This window comes from Lepidochelys kempii, chromosome 7 (assembly GCF_965140265.1).
Source record: "Lepidochelys kempii isolate rLepKem1 chromosome 7, rLepKem1.hap2, whole genome shotgun sequence".
Taxonomy (NCBI): Eukaryota; Metazoa; Chordata; order Testudines; family Cheloniidae; genus Lepidochelys; species Lepidochelys kempii.
In genome coordinates this window covers 29,744,141-29,766,117 of record NC_133262.1, presented here as the reverse complement: position 1 = coordinate 29,766,117, position 21,977 = coordinate 29,744,141, and the positions used below count along the sequence as shown (strand labels likewise).

Below are 21,977 nucleotides of genomic sequence, written 5' to 3'. Positions count from 1 at the left end.
GAGGGCTTTGCGAAGGAGACACTGAACACGTGTCTGACAAAGAGTCCGGCAAGTAAACTACATATCCCGTGAGGGATTGCGTGTGTGGCGCCTGTGCACGGGACAAGCAGCGTCTGCACGGAGAGCGCGCGAAGCCTGGGTAAGAGGAACTACGCATCCCATAAAGTCATGCGCTCTCCGCACATGCGCACTTCCCCGCAGGTCGCGCGGACGCAGGGGAAGGGGCGTGGCCAAGCGTGAGCGGGAGACTACATATCCCAGGGTGCCGGAGGCAGGCCTCCGCACTTGCGTACTGGCGGTGCCGCCCCTGGGGTGGGGGGAGGACCGAGGGGGGTGTCGCAGGCCGCCGCCATCTTGTGAGTGAGGAGGAGCCGAAATCACCGCGGGGGCGCCGCCATGAACCCCGAGTAGTGAGTGCGCGGGGAGGGGCAGGGCCGGGACCCTCGTGGCTCAGGCGGACCGAAGCCCCTCGGGGCTGCTCCCTCACCGTGGGACCCTATCCCAGAGCGCTCCCCACAGCCCCCGCTGGGCCCTGAGCCGCTCTCGCCGGGGCCTTACAGCCCCGTAGCCCCGCCCCTGCTGCCCTTCCGGGGCCGCGGGGCGTCTCCTGCCGCCTCCCCCTAGCGTCCCCCGGCCGGGGTCCGGGCCCCCCGCTTCCCCTCCCCTGGCACTGCCCTGCCTCACTTGCCGGTCCGTTCCCCTCACCAGCGTCCCTGGGCCCCCCGCTCCGGCGCCAGCCGCGTGCTCGGCCCCTCCCTGGGGCGGCTGAGGGGCCTCGGGGGGCGAGACCCGGCTCCAGGGAGCTCCCTGCGGGGCTGGGTCCCTCTGCCCCGGCGCCCGCCCTGTCACTGGGTGTCTGCGGGGAACCCGGGGGGGTGGCGGGTCTTATCCTCGCCTTGGGGGGGTCAGTCCAGCCCTACACTGGGAGCTGAGGCAGCGGGGGGTGCGGGCGGTTTTGTAGCAGTCTCGTTCTAGAACAGTACCTAGGGTGGGCAAGGTTATTCCGGGCTAAAGCGCCCCACTCCTCCTTGCTGCCCGGGGGTAACTGTATGGGTGTAAAGCACCTGTACAGCAGAGTAACTCCAGCCACACTAGGGCCTTGCATTGCATTAACTAGACTGGTGTCAGTAAAGCAGGACAATGTGTACGTGAGCCCTGAACGACTGGCCTAGGGAGTCTGGAGAAGCTGAACCCAGGTCTCCCCTGTGCAGGCTGGCACCCTAACAACTACACCAGCTGTTCTCTCAAGGGCTGATGGGATTTCAGTCGGTGCTGGGACCCGTTCAGGCCTTGGCAGAGGAGGCCAGCAAGGGACTGGTTAGTGTCCACTGGGTTGGGGGACAGGTGATATAGATGGTTGCCCTCATGTGACCTGGGGTGAGACCACCCACACCCCAGTGTGTTTCAGGGGGATGGGCCACCAAACAGACATAAGATGTGAACAGCTTTCCACCATGGAGGCTGGCTGGAGCTAGTGGCCTGTAGGGGAAAACCCCATTTTCCACCTCAGAGCCAAACAGACCCCTTACAAACTTTGTTGCATTTCAGTGCAATTCTGTTGGGCTTCCGCCTTCCCCCATGAGATGGTGGTTCTACAGGGCAGCAACTTGGCTGCTTCAAGTGGACTTAGTGCTAATTATCACAGCTGCTTGTCAATAGCACAGGGAAAAAGTCAAGTTGATGCAAATCATAGGCATGCTTTGAATCCTTCTTCACTGAAGCTTCCACAGCAAGGGATGTGGAGTGCCCTTCCTACTAGGCTGACTTGGCACTGACTGAAATGGGAAGTGCTCTGACTGCTTCCAGAGTGTGTATGTGACTGCAGCTCTGGGGCACTTGAGGGAGCTCAGATGTGCCTCCAGAGGGGCCATCCCCTAAGTGGGCACACAGGAAAGCTGCATTCTAGCTGGCTGTAGGCAGAAGTGGGCAGAAGTCCTCGTCCAAATTGTCTGCTTGTTGGAGGGAGAAGGTGAAGGCAATGGCAACGGCAACCTGGTCAGCTCTGGGTTTAAATAATGCCCTGATCAGAGCAGCCAGGAGTTTGGCCTCATGGCCTCTCTGAACAGCCAGTTAGTGTTGATGACAGGTGGCTTTGTGGAGAGTGAGGCTTTCTGGAAAAGGAACTGCACATCTGGCTGGTGGCATTCCCTCTTGAGCTGCTAGGGGGCAAACTAGACACCCCACACACACATACACTTCTCAAGTAGCGCTGGCTGCCTTTCTGAATGAAGCTGTCAACACACTTTTCGTAGCAGGTTGTCAGAGCCAAGATCTGGCACTGACGGGCAGCTCCTGTGATTCTGCCTTTCAGATGAGACTTAGCATAGGTCCTGACTTCTTGGAGCCCAATACCCTTTCTCTTCCCAGCCTTTCTTGGGGCCATTCCATTTTTCTTCCTTTTAAATCCCTCTCCCTGAGTTTCAAATGGATACAGGATTCTGCTCTTGCTAGTATCTCTGTTGGCTGTTAAACAGCTGTTGTCTCCCACCCCAGAAGTGGTGGGTGAAGTGATGTCTGATATGGTGTGAAAGGCACCAGGAGCATAGGAACTCCAGAAGTGGGGGTTGGGGACAATCTCAGACTGAGCCAGCACTGTTTTTGCTGAATTTTTGACCTGTGTGGGTGCATTCTCTTGGATAGCTAGTCATGCTCCCCCACTAGGGACCGCCCCAAAGCATCTGTATTGAATGTATGTTGAATTAAAGGAAAAGTGACCGGAGATAGTATGAGTCAGGGCTTCCTGTCCCCTCCCCACCAGCAAAACACACTCATTAGGAAATGGCGCTCATGTTGCCTGCTGCCAGCAGGACTTGATTGTGTCACCAGGCTAGCTGGGCCAATGAGGAGTAATGCAGCCGGGCTACCTTATTCCGTTGGTCTGAGGTGACCGATGTAACAATTCTCCAATGCTGGAAGCACTCAAATGCCCCATAATTAATTGTGCAAATTCCTTTGGGAGCCCCTGGAGGTATCATGGGGATGGTACAAAGGTTTATTGGGCCATTTGGAGCAGAAACACTTGTGAGAGGCAAGGGACATGTTGGATACCCCTTGTGTAGAGACTCCAAGTAATCATGGAAGGTGTTGCTGTCTCCTTGCAGCAGCATCAAGCTGGTGGTGATGAGAGAGAGGTCTGTTCAGATGCACCCAATGGCTGTGGCAACTATCTCCGGTGCAGTGGTGACAGTGCTCATTCCTGCCTGCATTGTGCAGGCAACTAAAGTGTTGTACTGACAGCATGATGGCTGGAAGAGGCAGGATGGGATCTGAGGAAGGAGGAGTCATGGTAGCTGCTGAAGAGCTCTGGTTGGGGCTGAGACGGAGTCTGTTCCTTTTATGACAATGCTGATCCTCCACTGGGGGGGGGTGGTAAGGGAAGCTGGGCTCCAAGATTCAGTTTGGGCTGCTTCTGTACCTGAGCAATGCTGGGGGCAGTTAGGCACTCGCACTACATGGTGACCACTGACTGTTGCCTGGGTACTGACTTGAGAACTCCTGGAGCCTGGCTTCTGGGGATGACGAAGGGCCATATACGTATGGCTGGGCCAAACACTTGGCGCCTTAAAAAGCATGGTCGATATTGTTCCTGTGGTTCAGAGGGGGAACCAGTTGTGCCAGTGACATCTGTGCCTGAGGCTAGAACCCAGGAGTCCTGAGTGCCAGTGCCTGAGCCTTACCTATTGCTCTGTATTGTCTCAGAGGATTGTAAATTGCCCCATATCTGAAGGCTGGGACGATCAGCAAGGGGAAAGCATTGTTGAGGGGGCGTAAGGGGGCAGATAAATAAAGCCGGGGGAAGGGAAGTTTTGTATATTGGGAAGCCCTTCCTAACAGTGAAGTCTCTGGTGCAAGGAATCTCCACCCAAGGGCAGCAGGGGCATCACAGTACTAAGCCAAGCACTGAGGAGCCATTCTGCATGGGCTGGATGAGGTACTGAACTCTTCCTGTCACAAACTCCAGCTCTGCACAACAATAGGAGTCACTCAACCCCTGTGCTCTTGTGAAAGCAGTGTCATCTCGGCACACGTGGAGGGGTCTGGAGAGCAGAGTGCTGGGAGAATGAACCCCCTTAACTCCTGCTGGGTCTTTTATTTCGCACCACTTTTTTGTTCTTTGGGAGGAGGGGGCGCTTAAAGACCTTCCCAAGGCCCTGCCCCCTGTTGGACTCAGCTGTATAAAGCTTCCATTCTGGCTGGGTGTGAGTATTATTCCTATATAAACTGTCTCATGGGACAGTTCTGCATCTGGATCCCAGCTAGGCTAGGGTGGTGCTTGGCCCTGTGGGGTTTTGACATCCCAGCAGGTGTGGCTTCCTCCTTTGCCCTGGAACCTGTGTGGTCTGAGATCTCATAGTGATTGTTCTCTCCCAGACATATCTTCCCAAGCAACACCTTTTGTTTGGGAGGAAAGTGTGCCCACCAGCTCCAATCTGTGGATCTTTGCGAGTCCTGGTCACAGTGGCCTTCAGTAGTCTTTCAGTCCTCCCCCTGTCCTGCTATTACCAAGCAGAGCACAGCATCCCCTGCCTGTACCCCATGATGCTGTTGGTGCTGGAGTTAAGTTCTCTCCTGGCTTGCCTGTTGGACAGAATCATCAGCTAGGTTTCAATGAGTGGGGTGAGCTCCTGCTGCCTGCACAGTCCTGAGAGGAAGCATGAAAAGTGGAGGGGTTGCCTGGGGACACCTGAAAGCAGAAGAGGGTATTGTGGGATGAGAGCAGGATTTGGCTTGCAGTAGCTGAGGAGCAGGGTAGAACTTTTGTATCAATTTAGATGGAAAATGTGGGCCAAAGGTGTTAACATAACCCAGTCACTGTCCAACCTTAAACAGTGGTAAACAAGGGTCTGAATTAGGTATACAGAGACCTCAGCCTGCTTAGTACCATGGTGTAAACGCAATCACTGTTCTTTAAACCTTCTATTGCAAATACAGAAAAAGGAAAGTTAATACTTTATTTACATTTCAAAGGCTTTTAAATATTTTCATTTTAACAGCTCCCTTGGTCTTTCTCTTTAGCTGTAGAGTTTTAGAACACACAACCCCTTGTTTGACAGTTTCTTACATGGCATTAAAGATGGTGGTAACTGCCCTTTTGTGGGAAAGAAAAGTTAGTAGAGATGGGCTAGGACTGTTGCTGATAAAACCTGATCCTGTTTCTAAGACCAAACAAGACAAACACACAAGGGGAGAGAAGGACAGCAAAGCTAGAAAATGCAACTTCTGTCTTGGGTTATGTTTCACTTGCAGCCTCAGTGCTGTAGAAAGACAGGCACAGCACATGGTCTTATAAGCCACTCAAAGACCTGGCAAACTTGTATCAGCATAAAGCTGTCTAGGGCATTGCTTTTAGCTGCCTCTTTCTGGTCACAGGCTTACAGCTGTGTTGCAGAATATATAGTCTTGGCCAGCTGAGATGCTTATTAAACAGAGGACAAAAGGAGAATAAAATAGGGAAGGAAAAGGACACACGGAGTGGGGAGGGAGGGCTTAAAGTCACACATTCTTTTTGGTGTTTGAGATTCAGTTGAAGTAGTGGAGGTGGCAATGTTTGAGTCCCCCTCTCTTGCCCATTCTGATCAGGACATCTCTCAGATTAGGATGAAGAAAGTCAGAAGACGACACAGACAGTAGGGATGACAGCCAGGATGGTGAAGCTCACTCATTCCCCTTCTCTCACCTGTTAGTCGGCCAGCATCATGATAGCCATCTCCAGTTTTTCTCCCAAAGGGAGTGATGGATGGAATAGCCTATTCCTTCATTACTTTGTCTAATTAGACCTAATTTCTGACACCAGTTCTGGTTCACTGATTTCCAGTCTTACTGCTATCTTGTTTACCAGGGAATGATCTCAACACTGTTTTAGTTATCAGACTGAGTTAGTCCAAATGAAGAGGTGTACTTGGTCTCTCTTGCACCTTTTCCCATCTACACTTGTTATAGGCTGTTGTGATGTTTCATAAACTCACTTTCATAGCTGAGCTCACAAATAGAGTAAATTTGTAGGCCAGTTGTTACAACAGAACCCAGCTTGACATGGATCTGAGGAGCTTGCTGCCATAGTGGAGTGGGTGTGGTGTGGTTTTGAGGTAAGCCTGGGAGCAGGTCCCAGATGACAGGTGCTACAGAAGAGAAGGCTCAGGCACCTGCAGTGAGGGCTGCTGGGAAACAGTGTTACAGCAAAGCACTGTCTGCAGAGAGATGCTGCCCAGATTCTGTCAGCTCTGCTCACAAATACCTCTGCCCCTGCCAACATGTTGGTGAGGTATAGGGATGGGGAGCCATCCTTGCTGCCCCCAGCTAGTGGAGATGGGAGGACAGGGCACCAGTTCTCCCCAAGTCAGATGGAACAATGTGTCTGCAAGAGCAGTCAAGAAAGGGGTGGGTGTTGTGCTGTCACAGTAGCTCATATGTGGCTGGGTTCTTAGGGAAACACCTGGCTTCCCTAATACCTGTTATCAAAGGATCCTGCAGTCCTCAATGCTACCGAAAGGAATTAGCCCCTTTCTACTGGTGGGGAAACTGAGGCACAGAGGTGAGGACCCTACTCGCAATCATGCAGTGTAGGTGGAAGAGCTAGGAATAGAACCCAGGGCTCTCGTTAACCACTGAACTACACTCTCTCCAGAGACAGGCAGAGAGTCCTGATTTCCTGCCCACTGCTCTCCAGAGCTGGGGATAAAACCAAAGACTTCTGGCTACCAGCTTTTTTGATTAAACATCTGTCCCTGTATCCTGTATGTCTGATCTTCCTGAGTCAGCTGTGAAGTGAGTCTCCAATCTGGGCTTGGGGAACAAACTACTTCCATGCAGCAGACACCACTTCTCTTCTCACAATCCCTGTGCAGAGGGCTGTGGGAGGCAGCAGAGAAGTTGTCAGAGGCCTCACCCATTAGGTCTTCATACAGTTGCATACAGCCCTGGAGACCAGTCACACTATCTGTATAGCATGTGGGCAGAGGCTATCAGATAGCTGGGAGGGCTGGAAGTCAGGATTTGTGGGTTCTAGTCCCAGCTCTTGCACTAACTCATCAAGCAGCTGTGGTCAAGTTGCTTCCATCTCTAGACTTCTGTTTCCTCATTTTTAAATCTGAGCAGTAACTTCATGGGATGTTGAAGCTTGGCATGTGAACTGCTTAGCACCCCTTCATTGACAGGGCAGTGAAACCCCATGGCACAGGTTTGAATCCAGAACAGGTCAGTGACAAGCAAAATCTGTTCTACATAAAATGCATTGGTGTAGTGCTGAGAGACCCTCAGACCCAGCATTAATTTGAGTGACCTGCTCTGGAGTTGGCCTCATTCAAGTGCCAGTGGCCACCCTGCCTGAAAACACTGGAGCTGCTGTGGCCATGCTGGTACTGGGCTCCCTTGTGTTTGGCACTAAGACTTCTTAGAGCATATCCCATTGTTCTTAGCACTAGAGTCTGCTGAGCTGCTCTGAGTTCTTTAGTGAATTGTGGGACAACTGGCCTGTCCTTTCTGGGAAGGAGACTCGGGGAATGGAGGCATTGGAGGACTCGTGGTACTAGCTTGCACCCACGCTGCAGGGTGAGGTGTGCTCGCACGAGCTGTAGCCTACGTCTCTACAAGCCAGCCAGCTCAAATTGAAACCACCACACTTGAGGGGAATGGGTTTTTGTGTGAACAGGGCTTGAGTTAGGGACTGCATTTGCCTTGGAAGCCAAGTTAACTCTGCGGTGAAGTGGAACCCTCAGCCCAGCTTGTGCTGACAGAGGCTTCCACTTATAAAATCGTCCTGCTCCTGGCAGTGACCAGAATTAGTGCTGGCAGTGAGCCACTTTGTGTGTTTACACACTCTCCCTACATGGGCCTTGCTGCCGCAGGCACTGCACAAGGAAAGCTGCATCAGTTTAACACAGTGGTTCTCCAACTTCATTGCACCGTGATCCCCTTCTGACAACAAAAAGACTACATCACCACAGGTTGGCAGAGGAGAGGTGGAGCCTAAGCCCCACTACTCCAGGCTTCAGCTACAGCCCCAGGCCCCAGCAAGTGTAATGACCCTGGTGACCCCATTAAAATGTGGTCCCAGCCCACAGTTTGAGAACCACTGATTTAACATCAATAAGTGTAAGCTGGTTTTGTTTACTCAATGCAAACCCCTTTGTAGGCTGTCTGGTACTTATGTCACACAGTAGGCCAGAGTAGCTGGGAAGAAAGGGCCACAATCTATGGATCTTTAATATAAATCACTCTCAAAACAATCTAGCTTCAGCTGATGCCTCGTGACTGAAACAAAACTTAAGATTCAGAGTTAAGGCCAAAAGGGACAGTTAGATCCTTTAGTCCAGTGGTTCTCAAAGCTGGTTTGCCGCTTGTTCTGGGAAAGCCCCTGGTGGGCCGGGCCGGTTTGTTTACCTGCTGTAGCCACAGGTTCGACTGATCACAGCTTCCACTGGCTGTGGTTCGCAGCTCCAGGCCAGTGGGGTCTGCAGGAAGTGTGGACAGCATATCCCTTGGCCCACGCCGCTTCCTGCAGCCCCCATTGGCCTGGACCGGTGAACTGCAGCCAGTGGGAGCCACAATCCGCCGAACCTGCGGACGTGGCAGGTAAACAAATTGGCCTGGCCCACCAGGGGCTTTCCCTGAACAAGCGGCAGACCAGCTTTGAGAACCGCTGCTCTAGTCTGACCCTCTTGTATATCACAGGCCAGAGTGTCACTCAGTGATCCCTGTATTAAGTCCAATTATTTGGGTTTGGCAAAAGTACCTTCCAGAAAAGCATCCAGTCTGGATTTGAAACCAACACAGCATGGAGAATCTGCCACTTCCTTTGGCTAAAAAACTGGTGCCTTATTTCTAGGCTTTATAGATTAGATTTTAATCTAGAACTGTCAGTAAATGTCTTTCAGCTGACACACTGAAATCAACAAATCCGTTGGTAATAGTTGATATGACTGCGGGGACTGGGTCATGTGTGGGGAGCCTTCTGCATCCCTGCTGTCATAGGAGTGAGTGAGCTGGTCTGTGTCAGCAGAGTTCTGCTTCCTAAGGGCCAGCATCACCTGATCTCTGCAGAGGCAAAGTCTGGGGAGGCTGCAGCGCTCCTAGCCCAGTGGAACAGAGACCCTCCTCCAGGACTGCAAGGAGGAAGACCTGCCCCCACCTCTGCAGGGAGACCACCCCCTGCTGAGCAACTGCCTGGGGATGGCTCCCGTGCTCCTGACTAGTGAATGAGCGAGCAGGATTGGTGATGCCCAATCCCTGAAGGCACAAGGTATGGGAGTTGTTTCTGCTCACTGAAGAGGCCACCCCAGGCAGGAGCCATTCAGCAGTAGGGTGGCCTCCCCCCTTCAGCTGGACACAAGGACTCCTTAAAGCCCTGGCCAGTGGTGTCTGCAGTTCCCTACTAGGACCCCAGCCTTCCTCACATCTTGTGCCTGCAGGGATTGGGTGTCATGAGCCAGGTCTGTGGGCGCTGTCTCTGGGCAGGAGCTGTTTAGCAGTGGGATGGCCTCCCCCACAACCAGGGGCTTCTGCTCTGCTGGGCCAGGACTGCAGCCTCCCCATATATTGTGCCTCTTGGCCGCAGAGGGAACCCCCTGCCATCAACACTGCAGTAGCCCAACCTCTGCAACTGTGGGGGGGGGAGTTTAAAAATAGAAGAAAACTCTTAAATAAAAATTGTCAATTGGGGGGGAAAAGAAAATCCATAAAAATTGACTTCTGCCAGGCCTGCTTAATTCCAGTTTCAATGTACCTGGCTTTAACTTCCAGCAGTTTAACAAGCCACTGTAAAGCCAAATGTCTGTAGTAGGATTTGCACCAGTTTGTGGCCTAGGAGTCCTGGACATGGACCCTGTTATGCCAGGTGCTGTACAAACATAGTGTTGATCTGACTGGTATACATTTCTCATGTGGGTGAGGCTTTGAGTCTGGAGATCATAGACTCCAGTTTACCAGCACTCTTCTGAGCAGTTATTCCCTGGATCGATCTCTCTCTCTCTTGTTGCCAGCACCAGAGCTTCAGGGCTTACGTTTTATTATCAGTTGCTCTCTAAGAGTGGGTTGTGTTGTGAGGAGTAATGGGCCTTGATAGCCTAGCCTGGGTACTTGCAAGAGCCTATGAGGCTTGAAAAGGGCAGGTGTTAATTAGGGCTTGTGGTGAGTTGTGGGGGTAGCTGTCTCTGCGGAGCCTGGTGTGTATCCAGGGCTACCCTTGGCTGGTTCTTAATGAGCCTTTAGAAAAGGCTTGTACTGTATGCAATATAAAGCAGGGGTTGAATGTAGCAGGTGTACCCGACAGCCAGGCAGCCTCCCCAGGGGCAAGTGCTAGATCTGCACCAGGAGGGCAGGGTGGGAGCTGAGTCTAGCTCTGGGTGTGCAGAGCCTTGTTGCGTGTTCCTACTGCTCATTTGGGGGGGTACTGCATGGATTCAAACTATAGCTGTGTAATGCAGCAGCACTGAAAAGTGGGGCTGGGCAGGGTCACTACTTGGATAGGAGACCTCCGTGGAAAACCTAAGCTGCCACATGGGGTAGTGGTGATTCTGTAGCGGGTGCTCTCCGTCTGAGCAGGCACTGAATCTAGTGTCGTGGGGCTGAGCTCTAAGAAAGGGTGCTACTGGTCTCCACAAGGGGTGCTCTCCCCCTATGCTGGAGGTGCTGAGAGGGGATGCCTTTCTTCCTTCCTTCTCCCCCCCCCCCCCCCCCTCTAGATGTTGATGGCCTGGTAGCAACTCATTTTCCCCACAGTTCCCTCAATGCAATTGAGTCTGATTAACCTTCACTTCTGCCTGCACTGTCATGCAGCACTGGGCAGGGGCCAGGCCAGGGCTCCTGTGTAAACAGTTTGCCACAGTAATAGGTCGTCCTGCACCCTGCTTTGGGGTGAAGGATGCTATAGCTCTGTGTCACATGCTGTCAGGATGTAGGCTTTGTGACTGTGCTGAGCTGTGTTGCTGGTCAGAGGCCTCAGCTCAGCTGGCCAGTGAGTGAGGCAGAGGAGGGGCTGTACTTGGGATAGGTGCTACCATGTCTCTGGTGTTGTATGGTAAAGCGGTCTGTGCAGAGGCCTCTCAGTTCAGTTCCTCCTGGCTTGTGGTGTGGGTGGAAAGCACATGAAGGGCCCTGCTATTGCTAGTGGCAAGCTGTGCTGGGCAGTGAGTGGGGTCCAATGGCCAGAACCTCAGTCAGGTTGTAAAGGGCTGAATGTTACTCTAGGGCAGGTTATCCTTCTCGGTGATAAATCAGTCCCTCTCCACAGACAACAGTTGTTCTGCCTGAAACTGCGCTGGCATCCAGGATGGACATCCGGATGGAATTAAACAGAGGGCTGGGAGCCAAGACTCTTCAGTTCTTTCCCCAGCTCTGGGAAGGAAGTGGGATCTAGTAGCTGAAGCAGCCCAAGGCACAGAATGGGGGGCTCTTACTGTATCACCTCATCTAAGATTTGGGAGGAGAACCCAGGAGTCCTAGCCCCCTTCTGTGACCACTAGACTGTGACCACTAGACTCGCGTTGTGTGATTTACCTCAGTGCTCTGCAGCTTCTAACTTCCAGAGCCTTCTGAACTCTTGGATGACATGGAAGTCTGTTCTGGCTTTGCAATCCCTCTTAGGGCGCCTGTGTGTTGGAGCAGGGGACAGTCAGTCTGTCCCAGGGCTTGGTCTCTGTCTGGGATTGGGTTAGGCTGTCCTGAATGTATCATGAGCCTCTTCTGTTCAGGGATTTACTGCCAGTACCCCTAGCTGCAGTACTGGGGAGCAGCAAGAGTCTCCAGCTGGAGCTGGTTGGGGCTAAGCTGCTTTTGTGTTAATGTCCAGCCACTCAGCATCTCTTCCCATGAGATCTGTAGTCAGGCTGGCCATTGCAACCCCTTCCTGGCAACCCCATGTCACTGTCACCATGTGGGAAGTTCTGCTGCTGCCTTGGGTCGCAATGGCTGAGGGTGAGTTGCTGCTTGGTTGGGTCACCTCCTTCCTGTGCGAGGACGGATGGGTGGTACCAGCTTCATTGCACATGGCATTGCCATGGCAATGTATTGGGGTGATGGATTACACTTGCAGTGACTGGGATTGGGCTGTTCTGTAAATGGGTCTCTTCCCTTGCTGTGGCTACACTTACTGGCTCAGTATGGTGAGGGATGCAGAGAAAGTCACTGGAGACCAGAAATCTCTGGCTAGCATTTGAGGGGTTGAAGCTGTTCTGGGTGGTGGGTGACAGAGCAGCCTATAACCCACCCAGAGCAGAGGGCTGAAGTGGGGAATGGTCAGCTCACTTGCTCCTCGGAGATCGGACCTGGAGGCTTTGATCTGTTTGCTTCCCTCAAAGGGAGTTTAAAAACAGTCTGGAGATTTCCAGACCCTTTACTGCTGGGAGACCTTCTCTGATTGACTGCCAAGCCCTAGCTGTCCTTCTGCTAAGGGTCACCACTGACCCCCTCAGAATTGAATTTAGCAACCTTGCAAGTCCAGGATAGGAGCCCAGCTCCCTAGGATGGGCAGAGCTGAAGCTGCCTTGCCCCAGAGCACCTGCATTCTGTAGAAACCCAGCCCTAGAGGCCAGCACTGTGGTGCATGGTCCATGCAGGATTCTTAGGAAAGGCCCTCTTCCTTCCCCCTCCCTGGAGTTGACACTCCAGTTTGGGATCTCTGCTTTGCTGTAGGTTCCCCAGAACTGGGTGAGCATTTTGCTATGGGGGCAAAGGGCTGGCCATAACCAAGTGGGATCCTAAAACTTTAAATACCTGGGTCTCTGCTCAAGAGGTTTGAGAACTGCCCCAGTGCTCAGTGTCAACCCACAGAGCCACAGTGTGTCCTGGGGTGACTCCTCCAATCCCAGCAGAACCAACAGCACCAGCAGATATGTGGAGGCTCCCACATGGCTGTGTGGAGATCTAAAACCTGACTTAAAGGCAGGCTTTTGCCTGATCAAAAATTCTAAATCCTTGTGCTGTGGCTGCATTTCAGGGGCTGTGTGAAGGCCTTTAGGCTTGGCCTAGCTGAAAGGCCCTAGATGTAGGAATGGCTGGGTGATCACCTTTCTGGCCTCCAGCTCTGAATGGCTTCATTTGTTCCCAAATTCTTAATGTTTCCAGGATTTTTTAATGCCTTAGTCTCTGGGATCCCCTGAGCCTGCAACAAGTCTGTCCTGAGGGCCCTGTAGAGAGTTTGCCCCCACTCATGAGGCAGTCTAAGTACTAAAATCAAGCACCCCATGCTGTTTCCCTGCATTTCTGACCTCCACCATGGGCTGCACCCTGGAAAGTGGACCTCTCAAAATTTGGTTGAGAGGGTGACCCTGCTCTGTAAGATACTGCCATTGTAGGCAATTCCTAATAGACTGATCTGAATGTATAGTGTGCACTGATCCAAAGCAAGGGAGAGTGTTGGAATTGGGACTCCTGGCTTTTGTTCCCCACTCTGAGAGGGGGGAGTGAGCTCTAGTGCTTAAAGCAGGAGGGCCGGGAGCCACGATCCTTGGGTTCTAATTACATCCCCTATGGAGCATCTGATGCTCCCTGTTGTCTCTTGAACTCTGTGGGTGGCAGGGAGCAGAGTCCTGACTGCCCAGATCCGACTAAGGATCCCTGTTTAAAGAGCCCCCATGCCCTACACCAGAGTTGTTTGCCAGCACATACACTTTTCCCCACTACATGTACTCCAAGTCCTTGCCCGCTGGGGTTGTGGGAATGTGACCCTCTAATCTTCTTCAACTGGGAACACTCCCTGGTCTGAGCAGGGGAGAGGTCCCCAATTATCCACACTACTAAAGTCAGGAACTGTTCTGTTTTCCTCCTTCTCAATCTGTGTCTGTTTCAGCGATTACCTGTTCAAGCTGCTGCTGATTGGAGACTCGGGTGTGGGGAAGTCCTGCCTCCTGCTGCGATTTGCTGTGAGTGTCCCTGCCCTGTGCAGAGCCCCTCATGATCCAGTGGGCAGCTAGCCATATGGTGACAGGCTGGCCACATCTGTTCCAGAGCTGTTGCAGTGAGGTTGTAGTGTCTGAGATGTGGGTACTTGGGTCTCATCACCCTTGGGCATATTTTATGAAAACTCAAACAATCCTACATTGACCTAGTCAAATTTGCAAGCTAAAGACATTTAGGCCTGTCAGTGCTTGGCTAAGAGATTGCCACGCTGCAGAGAACAGCAGAGACGTAATAGGGTGCCCTCTTCCCTCAGTCTGACCCCAGTATCATGCTGGGGAGGAGAGTGCTGAGCAGCAGGGAGGGCTCAATAGGGACCTCTGTGCCCTTGTAGTCAGTGTTGCACCAGTGCAATGCTTGAGGACATTGCTATTGGAGGTGCTGCCTTTTGCAAGAGACCCAAAACTGGGGTCCTGACCCTGTGACACTGTCCCAAGAGGCTCTGTAATCACTCTGGTGTCCTGGTCAGTTTCCATCTTGAGTGATTATATTTGGCCTCCTGTAACTCCACATCTGGTTCCTAAACTTGCACATCATTGTGTGCTGCTTAATGGTCCCCATACCCCACCCCAGAGGTGGCTGCATATAGTCTTGTCTGTCCATAAAGCACTTTGGGGTGGGAATACCAAGCATTACAGGGCAGCTGAGTGGCTGGTGCTGCATGTCCTTTGGCAATGGGCAGGTACCAAGGAGTTGTCTTGCTAGAATGACAGTTGATTAAAATAGGCTTTTTAAATTGCAGAACCTTCCTGGAAGCTAAGCAGCTCCTGACCAGGATCTCCAAACTCCCAAAGCACTTAATAAAAGCCCCCTATTTAAAGAAATCCCAAACCCTCCTCTCTGCCCAGTACTGGGCTGACATCTGTTCACCTTTGAGTGGTGGCTGTTAATGTCTGAGGAATGTTTAGATTCAGGGCTCATGACCTTTCCCCACCACTGGAATTGGGTGTTGAAAAAGTTTCAGCACAGACCCCAGCTGCCCTGGTAATCACCTCATTCTGCACCCTCCAGGATGACACCTACACAGAGAGCTACATCAGCACCATTGGGGTAGACTTCAAAATCCGGACCATTGAGCTGGACGGCAAAACCATCAAACTACAGATTGTGAGTATCTGGCCCCTGGCCGCTGCATTGACCTCTGGGGACTGGCCCTGGAGGGCAGGGAATGGTATACAGGTCTTTCCCTTCTGAGGGTGCAAGCTCCTATCCTACACAAGGGTAGGGGACTGGCTGGCTTAGGAACATGGGGGAATGGAATACGGGGGGTTCCCCTCTAGGGGCTGCTGTCTCTCTCTAGAGAGGATTAATGGTCCACCTCCTCCCCTCCCCTCCCTTCTCTTGCAGTGGGATACCGCTGGTCAGGAGCGGTTCCGGACCATCACCTCCAGCTACTACAGAGGGGCGCATGGCATCATTGTGGTGTATGATGTAACAGATCAGGTAATGCTGCTCCAAGTACTCTGGCCCTGCAAATCCTCTGACAGCTCCCTGACCTCCCTGCATCCAGGGTCCCTCCAGGTTCAGGCAATGGGCTGCCTGCTGGGCACCTAGGGAGCCAGGACCCCTGGGTTCTGTCCTGTTTCCAGGACTAGAGCAGGGCTGTAAGAATGCCTCACTGTTGGTAGCCAGACCCTGCCTGCAGGGTGGCACAGTGGAGACCAGGCAGTCCTCCCAGAGTTGTTGGGTCTTGGCTGGTGGGTGTGGGGGGTTGTTGGGGAAGAGAGTGATCCTGATCACTATTCCCAAGTGACATCTATTCCTGCACCCTTTGATGTCCTTTGTGCTGGGCACTGCCCCTTCCTGTGCCAGTGGGGCATTGCATTCCTTCCACATCTGCCCCAGACATTGCTGATGCAGGTGTTGTGCACCGCTATGGCAGCAGCTACTCTGCTCTGTGCCAGCAGCTGGTGTACCCATGACTGGCCCATCAAGCAGGTTGCAAAGCCAGGCCCAGGGGGCTGCGCTGCCTTCTTTTCCATATTCACCTTGAAGATGGGGAATTGAGCAGTTTCTGAAGATGGCAAGGCTGGCAGCAGCTGCCTGGAGTAGGTGGGAAGGACATCAAGGTAACAGCATCTAAGAACAGTTGCTGAATGTGGGAAGGGCTGTACTGGTAGAGAAAGCACTGGGAGCAGGACTCCTGGGTTCTGTCTCCAGCTGCGCTGCCAACTCACTGTGACCCTAGTGCCAGTTGCTTCCCCTGTATCCATTTCCTGCCTATGAAATGGAGATGCACCCTTGCTGAGGGGTGCTGGGGACCTGCTCCCCACTGAGTGGGTGCTCTGAGCTGTAGCTGTAAGCATGCTGGCAGGGTGGCTGCGGTCCTGCTTTTGTCCAGCTGAGCCCACGTTCCCTGTTGCAGGAATCCTACAGCAATGTGAAGCAGTGGCTGCAGGAGATCGAGCGCTATGCCAGCGAGAATGTCAACAAGTTGCTGGTGGGCAACAAGTGCGACCTCACTACCAAGAAAGTGGTGGACTACACCACCGCCAAGGTGAGCAGGGCACAGCAAGCCCGTCTGATGCTTGTGGATAGCACTCCCCCTTCTGTCTCTGGCACCTCCGGCATCTGCCAGATGCTGACAGGCAGCAACTCTCAGGTGGGGCCCTAACAACTGAGTGGCCGTCCCCACTGCAGTATGTTCCTGCAGTACCAGGAAGCCCCACCAGGGGGCAGCACTTGTCCTATCAGATGCTTCCTCCCTGTCGTGCCTGGCTGTAGCTCAGAAGGGCTTGCTATTTGCCAGCAGTAGGGCTGATCTCCAGGGCTGTGCTGGCTGCCTCCATTCCCACTGCCAGCCGTGGGCTCAGGCTCCTAGCCACCTGCCTGGCTGGGGGACACAGGTGTCTGGGGACAGAACTAGGAGTGATGGGGTGAAACAGGCTAATTTCTGGGAAGTAGCAGTCTTCTCCTGTAAAAAGAAAAGGAGTACTAGTGGCACCTTAGAGGCTAACCAATTTATTTGAGCATAAGCTTTCGTGAGCTACAGCTCACTGTGGCACCAAGAAGCTGGGGATGTGGTTAGGATCTCCAACCCATCATCCAGAACACCTGGGTTCTATTGCTGGCTCTGGGAGGGAAGTGAGGTCTAGTTAGAGCAGGGGCCTCTGATTTATTTTTCCAGTTCTTCTACTCGCTTGGTGTGTCCCTTTTGGTAAATCACTTCCCTGGGGTGTGCTTTGGTTTCCCTATCTACTCTGGGGCTAATGACTGACCAGACCTACTGCCTGGGTGTTGGGGGTTTGAATGGTGCCTGTCTGGTTAGGGATCTCAGCACTGCCCCCTCCCCAAAGGGATGAGGGCGCTCCTGGGTAGGTGACTCTTGGGACAGGGGCAGCCCTGCCCATGTTGTGCCACAGATAGGAGAGGCCTTGCCAGTCTGTAACCCTTTCTCTTCCCCTGTCTTTGCTTAGGAATTTGCAGACTCCTTGGGCATCCCGTTCTTGGAGACCAGCGCCAAAAACGCCACCAACGTGGAGCAGTCATTCATGACCATGGCAGCTGAGATCAAGAAGCGCATGGGCCCTGGCGCCACCACTGGCGGGGACAGACCCAATCTCAGAATTGACAGCACTCCAGTCAAACCAGCGGGTGGAGGTTGCTGCTGAGGCCAAGGACTGAGGGGTGGGATGGGGAGGGGAGTGGACCGTCCAACCCAGTGCTGTCCAGCACCCTCCTCCTGTGGAGTAGCAACTTTCCCGGATGATACCATGCAGGGGGACGGGACCTCTCTGGTGGGGTGGTGGTTTGGGTTCTCTGCCTGTGTTAATTACTTACCCTTGTTAAGTGTGTGGTGGGGACAGACTGCAAGGTGTGCTCTCCCACCCTTGAGAACTTCCCTCTATGCAGCCTCTTGCCTTGGTCCTTGGTGCCCAATGGCTGGCAGGATTCCTGGCTCCTTCTCATGGGTTCTCTGCTGCTGCTCCCCTCCCCTTCCTGCTGGGTGCATGGGGCTGCCCCCATCTCCACCCCCAGCCTCTGCTCTTCTGCTGCCTGCAGTCCCCTTCTCTCCAGTTTCAGATATGGGGGGGTCTTGGATGGTGACAGGCTCACCCCCCTCTCTCTCTCTTCCTGGGAAGGTTCATATGTGGTTAAGGTTGAGCCAAGGCTGGCTGGAGCGGTTCTTCTGCCTGGTACCTGGTCTCCATGGGGCAGTTGCTTGTCACTAGCAAAATAATGGAGGTAGGGGCATAGGCTGCTCTGAACTGCTCAAGCTACTCTCTGGGTTGTGCCCCCTGCCTCCACTCAAGGGGTCTGTGTTGTCCTGGCTCCATGTCTTTTCTCATTCCTCTCACTCCCAGCAGCGCAGAGACTTCTGTTTAATCCCCTCTCTGCTGTAGTTTGGGGTCCCCTTTCCTCCCACTGCCTTGCTCTAGTTCAATATTTATACCCCTGCTGCAGACCTTCACACAGTGCCACAGAGTGGCTGTGACGCAGGGCTGGCCCAGGAACACTGAGTGGAGCCTGATACCGCCACTTCACCTCCATCCCTCAGTTTCCTCACCTCGCCCTGCTGAGGCTGTCTCCTAGTGCTCCTCAGCCAAGTGGGGCAGGCAGTTGTCCCTGGGCCACCCCATGCCAGGCCCACTGAATGTATTCAGGGTAGCATGGACAGTTGGGGGCCTTAGAACTGATCAGAGGCCTATGAGCTGCTTGTCCAGCCCCTTCCCCAGGGCTCTTCGTGGCTCAGGAGCTCTCAGCACCTCAGCCCTCAGGGGGGGCTAATGCACTGAGCAGCTGTCCTACTTCTGCCCCAGCTGGGAAGCTCTTATTCTTTCTGTGGGGCAAGTGCATGGGGGCAGCCCTCTACTGCTCAGCTCACCCCTCTGCAGCATCAGCCCTTCCCATTGTGACCAACCCCCAACCCTGGCAAGAAGGGGAAGCTGGGGCCCTGAGCGTGTGTCCCTTTGCTGTGCCCAGCCCCCCACTGTCTGGCCTGGCTCAGTCATGCCCGTTTAGGGTAGTGGGAGGAGCTGCCTGGATGGTTCATTTATTGGCTTTTTTTTTCCACCAGTGACATTATTTTAAAAAAAAAAAAAAAAAAAAATGGAACAAAAAAAATTCCAAAATAAAGGTGAGTGCCTCTGCAGGGAGGCTCCTGCGGCCTGCACCCTTCTTCTTATCAGCAGGCCTGCTGGGGTGTGCACCGCAAGAAAGGGGGGAGACACATGGGCTGGGCCAGGTGCCCCTCCCCCCTGGATCAGGCAGCCCTGGTACAGTGCAGGCACTGTACAGCCCCCTGCCTAGGGTCCCCCAGCTAGACTGAGTACAGCTGAGCTTGGGCACCTTCTGCCTCCTTTCCCCAGTGTGGCCCCCAGTCAGTTAAACTCTCCTCTCCCCCCGATCTTCCTTTCCTAGCTGTACCTGCTACTCTTGCTCCCTGGGAGTGCCCAGAGCTGAGCTTACCTGCCTGTGGCTGCCATGGAACACAGCAGTGTCCTTGGGCTGAGAGCTCCCCTGCCATTTTGGAAGACTCAAAGCTGGGGGAGAGGGGGACTGCATCCCCTTGACCCAGCTTTGTGTTCATTTTTAGAGCAGGGCAGGTGTACACCTGCCAAAGGGGTGGGGGGAGTAAAATCCTAATCCTGGGCTAGACTGTTGCAGTAGCAGGAGTGCTGGCTTGTTGCACTGAGCTACGGAGCTGGGCATGTTTTGGGGCAACTATCTCCCCCTAGCAGTGGGGTGGCATCTTGCTGGCTGGGAATGACTCCCTCTCCTGCTTGTCAGGTGCCTGTAATTCTTTCACGGCCATGTGTGGCCTCTGGGCCACTGCCTCACAATGGAGCAGGGGCAAGAGGACTGGATAACACCCCCTTTGGGAGTCCCCAGGGTTCTGTGTGCTTCTGTCTCTGTGCTATGGTGAGACCTGCTGGGGATAGATGTTACTGAAAGTGTGTGTGTGGGGGGGGGGGGGGGGGGTGGCGGCAGGAATTTGCTTTCAAGCCTTGCCAAGTTGTGGGGCTGCAGGAGGGACATGCAAGTTCACGTGAGGGCTGCTAAAGCCTATGGACACCCCCCCCCCCCATTTGGAGCAGTTCCTAGTTCTTCCTTGCAGGGACTAAGTCTTAGGGTGCTGCCAGGGTGGCCTAGAGAACTTTGGGGCTTGGCTCTGACTAGGCAAGATTCCCCTTCATTTACACACATTGTGTTGTACTCTCTGCCTACTATGTGGGCTGGGCCCAAGGCTTTGTATAGCACCTCTTTCTGGGGGTGAGAAGGGGGCTGTTCCCCAGGACATGCCACGTATGCTTCTGCTCACCTCATGTCTTCTGAGTTGGTGCATGGTACACCAAGCAGCTTGCCCCTCTGTGTGGACATGGCCCAGAGGGCTGTGGTGCGTGGCAGTGCCCTCTCTGGCCTTGGGTTGAGCCCCCAATCAGCCCCCACCATGGTGTTGGCTTGGACCACAGTCTCTGCACCAAGCAGCATAAATAGGATCCCTCTGTGGGGGGGTGGGGCCCTGGCCCATCACACCTCCGCGGCCCTGCCCGCATACCTTGCTCCTGCTCGCTGCTCAACTGTATCATACCTCCCTTGCCTTAGCTGTTTGTGCATGCAGGTGTTAGTAATCTTGCTAGAGCCCCTGGCAGGTTCTCTGATGCCATGGCCAGGGGGACAGTGTACAACCCTCACCTAGAGGAAATCACTGCACCCCCCCCATCTCCCTTAATACTAAGACCCAGTCCTGTCCTGGATTGTTGACTTGCTTCACTGTGGCAAGGGGCAGGGCTGGCTGAGGCTGTCAGAGAGGGGCTGGCTCAGCCCTGATTGGTGCCTGTGCCCACCTTGGGAATGAGCTGAGTGGGTGATGGACCTGCATCTGCCAACACTGCCTGGGGGAGGGGTCCCCATATGAAACTGGTTAAGTGAGGTATGGAAAATGAGCATCTTAGACTGGGCCCTACAATTGCTACTGCGAACTGTGGGTCTTCTCTCCAGGGTGGCTGTGGCTCCCCCCCCCCCCCACGCTGTTGGAGGAGAGTGTGTTCACTTTGCACTGGCTCCCTCGATGCTGGGGGTTGGATCTGCCTCCACAAGCAGCACCAACCTGGGAGGATCTGGGACAGGAGTTGGGGAATTAGGGCAGCAGCTGGGAGCCTGGTGGGAGGGGCAGGTCCTGCCTGGCTATCTGTCCCCTGTGTGGGGGCGTGGGTCAGAGAGCTGGGCCCCAGCTGGAGTACACCAGACTTGACGGGTGCATGTGTGCTGCTAATACCATCTATTTGCTAAGGGGCAACATTGGGCACCATCTCCCTGCCCCACCCCTGACCTGCAGAGGAAATAGCAGGTGCCTTTATTCAGCACAGGTTCAGCCAATGGTTGCTGGGGTGAGAGGTGAGGGTGGGCTATTTCTGCTGCTCAGGATGAGCCATTGTGTCCCCTGTCCACAGACCAATCCACTATTTTAAGCCCTTTGTTGTCAAGAAATAAGGACACTGCAAGGGCAGGAGAAACAGCAGCATGAGTTTGCCCAGCAGCAGGAATTCCCCCCTAAACACACCTGTGGGTATGCACACACCCTTGTTGCTGTACCTCTACATGAGGTGAGGGATCCCTGCACAAACACTCCCCATGCCCCCCCCCCCCCCTCCAGGGTGGCTGCATCTCCACACTAGCCAAGGGATCCTTGTATAACCAGCCTTGTGCCCTACCCCAGGGGCAGCTGGATCCCCATGCTGGGCAAAAAATCCCTGCATCAATAGCCCAGCACTTCCCTCCCACCCCCTGGGGTGGCTGCATCTCAGCACTGAGCCAGAGATCTCTGGATAAACAGCTTGCCAAAGGCTTTGGGGTGAAAGGTTTTGAAATATGGAAAATCTTGCTGTGAAAGTGTCCAAACTTGGGCCTATTTCTCAGCAGAGCTGGGCTGTGTGAAGCTATGCTGTTGAACCCTTTACTACAAGAAAGTCCAGTGGCCTTTTTGAAAAGTCCTTATATGGCTGTGGTTTACACCTGCCCTTTGAAATCAGGCTGCAGGTAGCCCTAGGGCCAGGGACCTGCCTTTTGATGTTTCATGGAAACTGGTGCCTGTCTGTCTGAGTTTTAAGCTGCTGAAAAGTTTCAGAGTAACAGCCGTGTTAGTC

At 53.7% G+C, this 21,977-nt stretch overlaps 1 protein-coding gene across 1 annotated transcript; it reads left to right on the top strand.

The window, feature by feature from the left end:
• Positions 1–306: 306 nt before the first annotated feature.
• RAB1B (RAB1B, member RAS oncogene family) lies at positions 307–21,977 on the top strand. The gene is made up of 6 exons (XM_073351615.1): positions 307–410; positions 13,784–13,856; positions 14,902–14,997; positions 15,238–15,333; positions 16,256–16,387; positions 17,307–21,977. Exons 1-6 carry the CDS (start codon positions 397–399, stop codon positions 17,499–17,501), a joined length of 606 nt encoding a protein of 201 aa, XP_073207716.1. The 5' UTR covers positions 307–396; the 3' UTR covers positions 17,502–21,977.